Here is a 15,039-nt window from a genome sequence, read left to right as displayed (position 1 = left end):
ATAAAATGACATCACTTTGTCTTTTGTACAAATTAATCTGTAGAGATTAAATTTTATACATAAAAAGCGCGTTTTTACTAACAAAACCAAATGGCAAAATCACGAGTAACAAAATGTTCAGCTAAAATGACTAAATATTTTAAAGAAAACGAAGTCGTTAGAAAAGAAATCAAATTTTCGGAAGACGAGATTGAATTTTCAGAAGACGAATCGCCTGATGTAATAGAAATAGAAGACGATCAAGAATTAGAATTTTTCGAAGACGACATTATAGTAAATGAAAAAACACAAGTTATAGAAATAGAAGACTATGAGGAATGTGGTAAAGATTTCGACGAAGAGAAAGATGGAGAAGTTCATTTTAATATAAGTTGTCAACCACAAAAAAAAGTTTTTTTTAAACAATAGTTTTTTTTTTGTTATAAAAAACGCAAGTTATTTTTTTAAAGTTTTTTTAATTTTTTAATAAAAAGGAAATAGCGAAACCAAGCACAGAAATAATTACTAACATAAACACACAAGAAATTCAATCGAACATCAAAATAAAAGTTTGTTTTATTATTTCTTTTTACATTTTTTATTATTTCTTTTTACACACATATAAGGTTTTTATACATATTTTTTAGAAAAAACAAAGCAAGTGTATAAACGTCGCAATGCTAAAAGAAAATTAAATTATTTAATAAAAAGAAATCTTTATAATTTGTAAATACTTTTATAAATATATTATTTATTTTTTCGTCTTATGTTTGCTTCTTTTAATTGATGTTTAATATCGACATATAATTCAGCAGTATGAACCCAACGTTTTATTCTTTTACCAACTCTTCCAAGTTTACGGTTTGTTTTATTATCTTTATATCTATTATTTGTACTTCGTAAACATGATAATATTCATTTACAATTACTCGGTAAATACTGACTTTTAGTCTGTGTCGATGTTGAACTCTGTTTTGTACTCGTTTGTGTTTGAACTGCTTTTTTTGTTCTAGGAACAGTTGTTTTTGTACGTGCCATGTTTACAGTGTTTAATGATCTAGGAGTATACCTTATTTTAGGCATTTTATAAAAAATGATATTTTTTATTTATATATATTTTATTTATTACAAAAATAATATAGTAATAATATTTAAATAAACCTATTTATTTTACTAGTTATAACAATGAGATATATTAACATAAATAAAATTCAATATGAAATTTTCAATGATAGTCTTAGTGACCAGGTTTACATTATTCAAGATGGTAAAAAACGCCCCATCAATCAAGTGTTTGCGTACAATCCAAAAAAAGGTAATTAATTTATAGTTTACATGTAAAATAAAATAATATTTTTTATAATACTATTTTTTCTTATAGATGAAGAAATATTAAGACTGCGAAATTTTAGAAATTTTGTAGAAAACTATGTACGTGAGATTAGAGAAACAAGACATTCCCACGCCCGTCGTAAGTTTAGCTTTACTACTTTTTATTAATAAAAAATAAATACATTTTTTTAATATTCTCCTTTTTTTTAGAAAGTCCATATCCATTAGCTCCAAATTTAGAAGTCGGCCCCTCTCACTGGGACTACTCCCCACCTAAGTTTAACTTTACTACTTTTTTATTAATAAAGTAATATAAAACATTTTTTAATATTTTTCTTTCCCTTTTTTAGAGAGTCCAGACCCAGAACCACAAGATCGTTAAAAAGTTTTTTGTAAATATATTTTTTTAAAGAAAAAATTATTTTTTTTAGTCTTTTTTTAGTCTTTTTATATATTTCTTTTTTGTTTATTTATTTGAATTTTATATTATCTTTTTATATTTTTTACTTTTTTTAGTGTATAATAGAAAAAATGAATAAAATAATAAATAATATTGCAAAAGAACTTCATTATCATTGGAAACAATTAGCTATATATTTAAATTTCACAAGAAATCATATTAAAAAAATCGATAAAAATTACAAAAAAAACTATTATAAAAGAAAAAAAATTTTAGTTATCTACGTATTTCAACACGTTAATAAAAAAAGAGCGATAAATCATATATATTCGATAATATCAAAATGGCAAAACGAAACAGATAATAAAGAACTTTTATTTAAACTGTTACAATGTAAATTAGTTATAATAAATTAATAATGTTTTTTTATAATAAAAAAAATTTTTTTAGCAAAATAATAAAAAATGAATATATCACAATCAAATATATCACGAATAAAAATCAACATTGCCAAAAATTTAAAAAGTCGATGGGAAACAATGGCCGAATATCTAGAATATAAAAAACTAGACATTGAAGTAATTCATCACGATTATCAAACAGCAGAAGACAGAATGTTTCGTGTAATAACATTATTATTTCAAAGAAAATCAGAAATGGACGCAATAAAAACTTTATATGATGCATTTTGGTATTGGTCATTGGACGTGGGCACTCAAAATGAAACAAATCAAGAACTCTTAATTAACATAAAAGAGAGTATGGAAATGATACAAAATTTTATATTACAATAACATTTTTTGTAAATTTATTTTATTTTTTTTAGCCAACTAATATAAAAAAATGAAAGAATATATCAAAACTTGCAAATGTCATGAAGAATTTTGCTATCATGATTTATGTTTAACTGAAAAAGAAGAGATCTTTATCAAAGAAATAATGGACTATGAAGAAATGTCAGAAGAAGATTACGAAAAATATTTAGAAGAGTTACTTGCAACAGATGAAACAGTTGAAAATGATGAAACAGATGAAAATGAATATATTGAAGAATTAAAAAATCAAATGATGGAAGAAGAAATGGAAAAAGAAATACAAAACGACATAGACGAGTTGTTTAATGAAATGGACATTGAACAATATATCAACGAAGTTATTAAAAAAATGGACGAATTACCTGAACTGTATTTATAAATTTTTTTATTAATTAAATATACATTTTGTTTTAGCAAACATAATAATGACAACTAATAATAATGAAAATTACGATGATATGTTTCCTGGTTTTGGGGACGTATTTGAAGAAATAGAAAATATTACATTTCATGCTACATTCGACGAAAATATAAACGAATTGGACATTGAAATAGACTTTTTTTTTCTTATACTTAATCTTCTTGTTGTCATTATAAATTTTTTATATTTGTTAAATGTTTTTTGTTAAAAAAAGAACGAGTGTATTTTTTTATTAACAATTTTTTATATAAATAAATGTTTTTTTAGCAACTAATAAAAAAATGGCAGACAACATATATCCATGCTGTTTTTGTGATATGGAATTTACTGTAGATCAACTTATGAAACACCAAATGGAATGCTCTACAAATCAATTGTCTTACGAATGTTTTACCTGTAAGAAAAAGGTAGCAGATTTATTAAACCACGAATGTGAATATGAATTTCAAAAAACATGCTATTTTTGCAATACTGCTGTAAACAACGAAGATTATGATGAGCACTCTGTAATATGTTTTCAAGATTATAAAGATCGACAAAATAAATATTTTGATCAAATTGTACAAGATGAAAAGAAAAATTTAAATTATTTGAATCTTTCTGTTAATCATATCTTAGCTGGAGCAAAAAATTGCAACGAAATTATAATAAAACTAATTACAGATAGTAAAGAAATGATGTTCAATCAAAAAGAAGACAAACAAGAAATTAAAAAACTAAAAGAAGAAAATACTAAACTACAACAAACCTTGGAAGACATGAACAAAGAAATAACAGAATTGAAAAATGTTGTATATGAAAACATAACAGCATTAGCAAATCAAGAGGAAATACAAAATCTCAATAAAGAAATTATAAAACTCAATCAAGTTGTCGAAGAAAACGCTACAGAGTTCTTGGCTTTAAAAAAAACAACTCAACAAGCACAAGTTATGCATCACCTCTTTAAAGACAAACACATCATCAAACTTGATCAAATGAATCTAAGATTACTTTCTGAAGAAGCTTATTATTCTGAAGCTGTTTACTCACCCGAAGGATATTATTATCGAATAAAAATTTATACTCGCAGCACCAATCAAAAGAATGTAGCCATTTTCTTCCAACTTATTCGAGGAGAACTAGATGATGCTTTGAAATGGCCCTTTAGTAAAAAAATAATTTTTACTCTGAGAAATAATGAAAAATTTTTCGCTCATACTATCACTCCAGAAAATTATATTCAAAGTTTAAACGCGAGTTCTTTCGATAAACCTACTGAAGAATTTAATGTAGCAGTTGGATTTCCTAATTTCATTTCACACCAAGAACTAAAACAATTTATTATTAACAATAACTTATATATAACAATTACTATTCAATAATATATTTTTTTGTAAAAACTTTTGTCATTTTTTAATTTTATCTAATGATTTTTTATATAATTATTTTTTATAATGACTTTTTTATACATTGAAATATTTTCTTAGATTAACTAATAAAATGAATGCAATAGACATTTTCAGTCAAATCAGTCTGGAACTAACCATTGCCAACGTAAAATCTATCAAATTCATGCTCAGAATACCATTTGGAATCAAAGAAAATTTAAAAAATGGATTGGATATCATAGAGTACTTCAAAGATAACATAATTCAAGACGAACAAGGACATACTTACGAATCGTTAGAAAGCAAATTAGAATATTTATTTGTATTGTGTAAAGCGATTCATCGAATGGATATTATCACTAAATATAAAAATAAAATACCACGTTTGCCAACGTACGAAGAAAGCCTAGTTAAACATTTACCACCTATTTATTCTCCACCAAACGCAGCATATCCAAGTAAAGTCATTGAAGCCAAGCAACAAGAACTTTTCAATTTTTACAATCCTTTACCTGAACCACCAGAAGCACCTGAATGTGCTCAAGAAACTGATTTCTACTAAAAAACTTTTTTTGGGAAAAAAATTATAGTTTTTTTACTTGTATAGTAAAACTATAATCTTTTTCCCAAACATTTACTTCATTTTTTTGTATTTTTTTATATTTGTAATTATTTTTTAGATTAGTAATTAAAAAAATGGGAAGCAACTGGGGCAATATTAGCAGATTAATAGATTTTGAATTTACATCATTACATCACCATGTACACAATCGTGTAAAAAAACAGAAACGAGCAAAAAGAATTAAAATGTCAGACGAGGAAGAAAAGTTTGAATATTTGGAAAACATTTATTCTCGCATTAAAAACTTTGAACAAGAAACACTAATTTGGTTTTGTCCAGATGAACGACATTTTTCCTATTATCTATTTCATTATGACGATGAAACATTAGATAACATGAACAAATTTACCAATGAAATTCAATCACAACTTACCTTGAAAGATTTATTTAAAAGAACCTTGGCTCATCAAAGAATCATTTATGAATTTGAGCAATTACAAAATAAAATCATCTCTATATTTGTTAGAACCAAAATGCGAAACACAAAATGGACAAATGGAGTTTTTATTAGAGTATTATTTCAGAATTATAAAAAACACATCTTTTACGAATGGATAGTCGAAAAAAATAAATATTTATTATTTTATCATCTTCAAAGACGTTATCTACATAGTCTTTTTCATTTACTTTTTACAGAAATTTCGTATTTAGCAGATCCAAAAAAACAATTAGAAATACATTTAATAAAAGAGTTATATTACGTTATATTAGAATATGTAAATTGGGCAAAAAATCAATATTTTTATATTACAGAGCGCTGTTTTATTCATAATACTATTGTAAAACAATTTTTTTAATATTCTTTATAGATAAATAAAAAATGCAAAGATACAATATCAAAAGAAACAAAGACTTTCATACAACATATGGCATTATTATTCACATTGTCCATTGGTTTATGCAAGAATCAAAAAACAACATTGGACGAGATATGAAATCATTAAAAGAACTAATAAAAAGAAAATTAGCCATCAGAAAAATTGCAATTAAACTCGAATTGTTGAAAGACGAACTTGGATTTTTATATTATTATTATCCAGACAATAGTACTGATGATTTTTTTTATACTTGTGAATTTTTTTCAAATCATACTCAATTTTTTTGGATTCAAAGTAAAATTATACATTATTTATACAACATGTTTAGATTTCATTATAATAATCCTTGTAATAATGATAGTCAACTTGATTTTTTTTATAATTGTATTATAAAATATGCGCAATGGGCACAAGATCAATATTATTTTATTACTAATGTTGATTTTATACATGTAAAAGATTTTGTTTTATATTTATAGCTAAACTAATAAAAAATGGAAACAAAACAGAATCATCGAAGCAAAAGTTTTAAAGAATACGATCTTCAATATGAAAAAATGGTATGGTTTTGTTCTGAAACAAAATTAGCATTTAAACTCGACAAAATTCCTACCTTGAAAAATTTATGAAAAAGACAATTGGGATTTTACAGAATAAAAAAAGAAATTATATTATTTAAAGAAAAACTTAAAAATGCAATACCTATGCGTTATTTTGATAATGAATTTATTATGTATAAAGACTCGTTTTATTATCCAAGATATAGTGATTGGTTTTTATATTGTTCTTCAGCTAAATTAAATTTTTTTTACGCACAACATACTTTTTTATATCTCACAACTGAAATATTTAATTCACATTATTATTACGATTTTTTAAACAATACTCAATATGAACAATTTTATATTTTATTAAAAAATTATATAGATTGGGCTATACATCAATATCATTTTATTATAAATCAAACATTTATACATGTAAATGATATTATTTATATTTATAGCTAAACTAATAAAAAATGGAACCAAAAATAGAAAGAAAAAGTTTTGAAGAATACAACATGCATTATCACAAATGGGTATGGTTTTGTCCACAAACAAGACTAAACTATAAGTATGAAAAAGTACCTACGTTAAAACAATTATGCAAAAGAAAAATGGGATTAGCAAGAATACAAGTTGAAATGGACATATTTTTAAAAGAACTTGCCAAAGTCATTCCTATTGAATATTACGATTCGGATAAATATATTATTTGGACTCAAACTTTTTACAAGACAACTGAAATTGGACCTCGATTCTTATACAGAAAACATTTAGAATTTTTTTTTGATTAAGCTTTTTTTATATATATAACCGTTGAAATTTTTAACTCGCATTATATTTAACCTTTTTTAAATAATACACAATATGATCATTTTTAAATTTTATTAAAAAATTATATTCATTGGGCTTTAGAGCAATATTATTATATTAATTCTCATCAAACTGTACATAAAAATGATGTTATTTTATATTTATAGCTAGAATAGCAAAAAAAATGAAAAAATATGGTTACGCTGAAAAAACAAAAACACCAAAAAAAATACGACAACAAATGAAAGGTATATTCTTTTATTTTTTTAAATTAAAAATTTTTTTTATTTAACTTATTTTTATTCTCTTTTTTTAGCCATGTATCCCTACTTTTTTAAATTGCAAAGAGAATCATTAAAACAATCTCATTTAAACAATCGTCGCTACTATTGTCAAAAAAAATGTGGAACGTGTCAAAGTTGTCAACTACAAAAAAAAAATTAACTATTTTTGTATTTATATTTTCAAAAATAAATATTTTTTATTACATTTTTGTCTCTTTTTTATTTTTTTATTTATAAATTCAGAAATATATATTTTTTTATTACACATTTCTATACAACTTTATACTAATATTTTATTTTTTTAAATATAAATAAAAATGAATAATAATAACAACAACTGGGAAATGGAACTCGACAATCCTCCATTCGAATTTCATCAACTAAACTTGAAATTAAGAAGACCTCTCCGAGGCTTAGACTTTAAAAAATGTTTAAAACTAGAAATAAAAGAAACAAAAGAAAAAGCAGAAGAAAAAAAAGAAGCTGAAGAAGAGTGGTTGTGTAACGCTCCACCTTTTGAATTAGACTGTAATTATTTATATGAAATAAAAGAAACAAAAGAAAAAGCAGAAGAAAAAAAAGAAGCTGAAGAAGAGTGGTTGTGTAACGCTCCAGCTTTTGAATTAGACTCTAATTATTTATATGAATAAAATTTTTTATACGAATTATTTAATTATTTATTACAAATAAATTTTTTTACACCCTAAACCATTTTTTATTTTTACTTATCTCCCCCTCTCGACACCCAGATAAAGTATACTGAACTCGTAAAAAAAATATACTGAACTCGTAAAACTTTTTTCCAACATTCATATATCATCATATGTATGGATGCTAAATCCATCATAAGTAATTTGTAGTTTGGCTGGGTAGGCTGATATGGTTCGGGAATAAAAATTTTAACGCTAGTTTCTAATAAAATGACTAAGGTATTCAGATACGGTTATGTACATAATTAAATGTATATAAATACATATATATAAATGTATATACAGTGGACAAGAGCATAACTTGAGATAACTTTTGAATAAAAAGTTCAATTACTTTCAAATCCACTGAAATATCAAAAAATTGATTGCAAATCTAAAAACAAATGAATTTTTAGTAAGTATAGGCAATTTAATCTTAAAAGTTCATTTAATTAAAATATGCACTTGCGAAAGTTTCCGGACAAAAAAAAAACTTAAATAAGATTTTTTTTTTTAACATTTTTAAATTAAAAATGCTTTATTTTAAAGTAAATTGCTTTAGTACTTTGTCGGGAAGTCCTTTGCATTAATTACTGCTTGACAGTGGCAAGGAATTGAGTTCAATAGCTTTATAATTACAATAATTTTGCCATTTTTTGCCATTCTTGTTTTCGAATATTTAATAAATCTAATTTACTTGCTGATTTTCAACCTGAACTTCATCAATCTATGTGTTTCCAAAGATGCTCAGTAGAATTAAGGTCAGGACTTTGCTATGTTAATTCAATTAATTGAAGTTTTTTGTTTTTGAAAAAGTCTTTTATAAGGGTTGAAGTGTCTTTTGAGTCATTATCCTGCTGAAATATCCATCCTCGAGCCCTGAAAAATGTTTCACGCAAAACGCTGTCTTAGTAAATGCTGAAATTAAAAAACTTCATAATGAAAAATGTGGTGTTGACACAATCAAACGTCTTTTGAGGTCTGCAAATCTACTTGTGTTGCTGTGTGTGATGAAGTTTGTTGCTGTGTGTTGCCATAGATGTCTTGTGTGTGATGTAGTGTGTTGCTGTGGATTAATAATGCTTTGATTAAGAGGCACAACAGACAATGTTTGGCGATCATTCCATTGGCTACTTTTTCTAAATTTAATGCTTTATTTGAAAGTAGTTTCATGTTTATTAACTATTACTATTGTTTGTTTAAAATTATGTTTATTACTTATTTTTTAAAGTTTCATAGAATAAGTGCATCAATGCATATGTAAATATAGCCGTAGATAGAGCTATAGTCGTAGTGGAGTGTACATACATCAACTGGTTTAGATAGGGATTCGCATAGTGGAGTGCACATACATCGACTAGGGGATAACGTTTTGGCAGACATTCCTTTAAATAAAAGATAAGTATTTCAATATTGATTTAAATGGGATTTATAGGTTAATTTATAAAAAAGAATTATTAAATTAAATTTCACTAGATTTTTAGGTAAAATAATCAAAATAATTGAGACCTTATGATTAAATACGTGTGTAAAATAAGCAAAAATTACTTGTATGCACATTCAAATAATGTCTTCTTTTTTTAAAATATAAACTAATGCAGGTGGCATATAAAAAAAAAAAGTAACCCATGTTTTAAAAAATAAATTTCATTAAATATATTTTCACATTACCAAAAATAACAATTTCAAGAATATGTGTACCCAATAAAAAGTTTACAAAATAAATGCTGTTAATTATACTTTTATACGTTTAAAGAATACAAAAAAACATTTTTAACAGAATCCAGATAAAGATAATAATCATTTAATAACATTAAATAGAACATAAAACCAATTTATATCTATAAACAAGCTTAAAATCAAGATACAAGATAAAAATATTTATTCATAAAGAGGGGCTATTTTATACAAAACTTTAGAATAAAAAGTAATTTTTCTTGCCAGACAATGGATATGAAATCAAATAAAACAATTCTTTTTAAACAGTATTTGTTTAGCAGTTTATAATCAAAAACATTCTTTTTAATAGTTGTGTGCAATCAAACAAAACATCAATTTATTTTAAAAAAAACCCATTAATTTAACATTTTAATATTTAAATATATAAATTGTATGTATAAAAACTCACAAAATAATTATTAAAAAAATAAGCTTACTAAGTTTTAAAAAAAGTTCTAACATAATACCTCTGCTACTGAACTTCTCTGGCTCATAATACTTTTCTGAACAGCTTAAGTTATATTATTAATAAAACATGCAAACCATTTATTTTATGTAGTAAAATACTATACAAGGGGGGAGGGAATTTCATTGTCAACAATAAAAGTTGACAATAACAGCAAATTAAATGATAATAATTATAGATTAAAACAAATTGTAAAATATTTCATGACTAGATAATTTAAACTATTAAATGGTTAATAATTACCACTCATAGTTAACTCATGAAGTAAGTTAAAAACCTATTAATGATCAGTAAGTTAATAACCTATTAATGATCAGTAAGTTAAAAACCTACTAATGATCAGTAAGTTAAAAACCTACTAATGATCAGTAAGTTAAAAACCTACTAATGATCAGTAAGTTAAAAACCTACTAATGATCAGTAAGTTAAAAACCTACTAATGATCAGTAAGTTAAAAACCATTTCATAACCTGTAAAGACTACTATAAGGTCAAAAGAGAAATTTTTCACTTTTGATAAACCAGTACGAAATTTTTATTTTTTATGAAACTTTTCATGAAATCGCTTCGCTGAGAGCTGCCGCAGAGTTTGGAAAACTTGACTACAAGCGAGCCTCAGAACCATAAAACTGAGTTTTAGATCTGCACACCATTAGGAGATAATAGAATGAGTTGACTAGTCATAAAAACAAAGACACAAGCAGAACCCACGCATTGAGTCAAGAAGATCTAGCATTCAAAATTCTAAACTGGAAACATTGTATTATAAATACATCTATGCTAGTCTAATAGAAGAAGGGTGCAAAGGAGGTTAATAGATAGAGTTTGTTTATCTCTTAAGTCTTTGCCTAGAAAGTCTTCTGCAAGACAGTAGCTAGGTGCATTAAATGTCTGCACAAGATGAGTTTTTTTAATGAGACACCAACTTCAGCCGACTCAACCAAGAGCCCCAAGGCATGTATTTAAATATTAGCACTTTTATTGTGTAATTTGTCTATTTATGACTTGCAAATTATCCAACTGCATTTTAAAACTATTATTTGTTTTATCAACAAGATTAAAGCAATAAAGATGTCATACATGGTTTATGCCAAGAGCATCACAATTCCAGCCCTTGGTAACACCAACCTAACTGCCAACCTTAGAGAATTGAGGTAGGCAAAAAATTGCCAACCTCGTTTCTATGTTTTATGGTAAGACATTTGTATCAAGTTTTTTTTGCCGACCTGATGCTGATCTTTTGATTGAAAACGGCACATTATCGCCAACATCATTTTCCCGAATTCTGAGGGTTGCAACTTTAATCATCAACATTCCATTGTTAAAAGCAATACCATTTTCATAAGCAGTGGTAGTTCTGTCAACATTCTTACTAAACCAAAAATGGAAACAACCTATTTTTTGACAAAAGCACATGAGAGGAAGACAATTGATCTCAAAATAGTACTGTAGATCATTGTATTACAGATGCACTGTAATAAGATAGCTAATAATACCTATAGTTTGTTTCGATTGTTTTTGAAATATAACAGATTAGAGTCAGGAAAACATTTATGTATACAGTATGATGTATAAAATCTGCATAGAAAAAAAAGACAGCCGAAGCAAGCAACTAAGTCTGCATTACTATCAAAATATTGACAGAGGTTGCAAGTATGTGGCAATGTTTTTTTTTGTTATTTTTTTTGCTATTAATGAACCCTGCATTAATAACAAAAATAAAAGATAAAAAAATAAAAAATAAAAGGCCGCTCAAACTTTAAAATGAAATACCATGACTTTTCCATAACTTTTTCATGACTCTTCATAAACATTTATGATAAATCATAGAGTAAAATATTCAGTACTTACCATGCTCTAAGCATTTGCAACTTGGTCATTATAAAACATGCAAACCAAAAACTAATTGGTAGAAAGTTCTGAAATCATGTCAAAAAACTCTTTTTCATTTACTTCTCTGATAACTTACACTGCAAAAATATCTTTTGTAAAAAGGACCTAGACTAGACATACTAGTACTTTTCTTTGCATCCTAAAAATATCACAAGTAGAAAAAAATATCACAAGTAGAAAAAAATAAAAATCATTTTAAAAAGTTCTTTTTAAAATAATCTTTATTAAATTTATATTAAATATTTATATTAAAAACTTTCCATGACTTTCAATGAAAGTTTAGGAATTCCATAACTTTTTCCATGACCAAATAAAACTCCATGACATTTCCATGATTTCCATCGCCAGTGGCCACCCTGTAATGTTAGCAAATATCCTACACTTCCTACAGCATAGTAAATGTGAACAATATCTAGAATAAATACACATAAAGAAAACAATAAAAGTTAAAGAACACTGAGGTCAGTTAAACAATTTGACAAAGAAAAATGCAGCAAAAAAATCACTATCCTTACTGATGTACAAGCAGTGTACCAAAACACAGGCCAATTGCTTATATTTCTGTCCTAAGCTAAACATTTACACCTTTATAGCTACTCAAAAAAAGATGTTTGCTGTTAAATATGGACCAAGGTTAATGATAGTTTTATTGCCAGTACTATTGCTTCCTTCCTTGTAAATTATTTCAATTAATATTATGCAGAACATTTAGATAAAATCAAAGATATAATTTGGAGTGGCGGCTTGAATTCAAAATAGCTGGTTATTTAACTTCAGTGCAAAAATCACAAATCTCCCAGTTTTTATGAAATATTTAAATAAAAATGCATAGTCTGAGATTTTTGTGTCTTTGAAGTAAAACAATAGCACTTAATAAAGTACAAAATCAGTCAGGTTACTAATCAATGAACCAAGTATCCAATTAACTGTTCCATATATTCAGCGTTAACATCATTTTGCATTTTATTTCAACAGTTTTATATAAAAAATATTTATGAGGTCATACAACACACAAACCATTTGACATGTGTTGTGAATTATTTGAAGGACCCTGTATTTCAGGTTTGGGCAGTCACTATTTTATTCAGCATGATTTTGTATTAAAGGCCTAGTAATTTCTTTATTCATAATTATAAAAAATATGTAAAAACTTATATAAATATAGAATGGTATTATATTACATTAATACATAGAAAGCAAAGCATATTTATAATATTTTATGACCCTATTGTTATATTTTGAAAATGGACTATTATGTTTTAAATAGTGCAATTAATTAAACTTAGATTTATAGCAGCATAGACACAGTAAGAGCATTGGAATTGTATTCTGAGGGTCTCCAGTTCAAACACTGTTTTCGGCACAATAGCACCTTTAGTGAAGGTGAAACAAATTTGTTAAGTGTATGCTAAACAATATCATTCACAGAGTTTAATTCAAAAAAATTGTATATGTTAGTATATCTGTCAATAATGGAATTCAAAATAGGTTTAGATTTTTGACATCACAATTGGACCATAGAAATAACAATAAATTGTAAATTAATATGTGGTATAACTTAAAAAACTCTTGCTTTTCAATACAGTAAAATAGCTGTTGGCAATTAACCAAAACAACAAATTTAAAATCATTTGATACTAAAAGTATTGAATGTAAAATTTTACATTTGTTAACATTTCGCACAAGTTTTTCACACAATAACAAGTTAATACAAATTGATGATAAAAAGGTTTTTCTAGTAGCGAAAAAAGTTTTTCTTAAAATCTTTAACTTAATCTATAAAATATATATCATTTGAACTATAATATTTAATTATATCAAAATAAATATTTATTATTAAACTTATATACTTAAAACAATTAAAAAATTTAAATAACAATAAAAAAAAGTGTTTTTATGAATTTATTTTATGTTTAAAAAAATAACATATGTATAAAATGTTTATCGCATCTTAAAACTTTTTTGCAACTTTTTGAGAAATTGTATCAAATGACTAGTTTGTTTTTTTTATTCACAGATGAAGTTGAAAGTGATTCTCTTGCATTGGTGTCTAACCCATCATGGATTTCACAATATACAATAGCACTTCCCATATTGCAGCAGGTCATATAAATATACCTTCACACTTGCCTCTGATTAAACTAAATGTTATGAAACCTACAGCAAGGACTTATGGATTGTCCCAATTTATAAAATACTATCTGTTGCACTACTTGGCATACTTTTCATTTATCGCTTAAACAAGCTATGTCTGCCAGTATCATCTGTATTCAATTATTGCTTTTTTATTACTCATTATAATCCCAAAAATTTTTACATTAAACTTTAGTTAAATTCAATGAGAAGCTCAAGATAAATTGACTTCAAACATCCTTTAATTTACAGCAAACCCACAGTAAAGCAGAAAATAATAATATAACGGGTGATGCGGAAGTTATCGGACAAATCCTAATTTCATTATTTGAGCATAATAGTTTTTGTGGTTTTATGCGAAGGCATAAACGTTCTATAAAATATAAACTCTATTATTTGAAACACAATTATTTAAAATGAGGTTAAATGCAGCTGAACGAGAATCTTTTCGAAAGCGACTAAAAATGTTTTTTGTAAATAAACCTAATATAAAAAAAAAAAAAAAATCGTAAATCATTTTGAAAAGGAACAATTTGCTCAAAGTACAATATATGATAAACTAAAAAGACTTGAAACTGTTCAATCGTTTTCTGATAGAAAGCACCCTGGTCGTCCGACATCCTGGACTAGAGAAAAGAAAGCCGAATTAACGAGACTTGTCAACAATCGAAAAGGGGTCAGTCAGAGAAAAATAGCTATTGAATTCAGGGTAAATCAATCGACAATTGGTCGTCAGTTAAAAAA

General features: G+C 25.7%; 1 protein-coding gene across 1 annotated transcript; it reads left to right on the top strand.

Moving 5' to 3' along the window:
* The first annotated feature begins 2,951 nt into the window (after window positions 1-2,951).
* LOC136080425 (TNF receptor-associated factor 5-like) lies at window positions 2,952-4,311 on the top strand. Its single transcript, XM_065797046.1, has 2 exons — window positions 2,952-3,150; window positions 3,215-4,311. Exons 1-2 carry the CDS (start codon window positions 2,952-2,954, stop codon window positions 4,309-4,311), a joined length of 1,296 nt encoding a protein of 431 aa, XP_065653118.1.
* The last annotated feature ends 10,728 nt before the right edge of the window (window positions 4,312-15,039 follow it).

The sequence above is a fragment of the Hydra vulgaris genome, chromosome 05, assembly GCF_038396675.1.
Source record: "Hydra vulgaris chromosome 05, alternate assembly HydraT2T_AEP".
Classification (NCBI taxonomy): Eukaryota; Metazoa; Cnidaria; class Hydrozoa; order Anthoathecata; family Hydridae; genus Hydra; species Hydra vulgaris.
This window is presented reverse-complemented; position numbering and strand designations above follow the sequence as displayed.

What these genes read in the sequence shown, in the direction of transcription:
- LOC136080425 (XM_065797046.1), top strand. Translation starts at nt 2,952, where the DNA reads ATGACAACTAATAATAATGAAAATTACGATGATATGTTTCCTGGTTTT. An exon ending in ATATTTGTTAAATGTTTTTT is followed by an intron (nt 3,151 to 3,214) that starts GTTAAAAAAAGA and finishes ATGTTTTTTTAG; the next exon opens with CAACTAATAAAAAAATGGCA.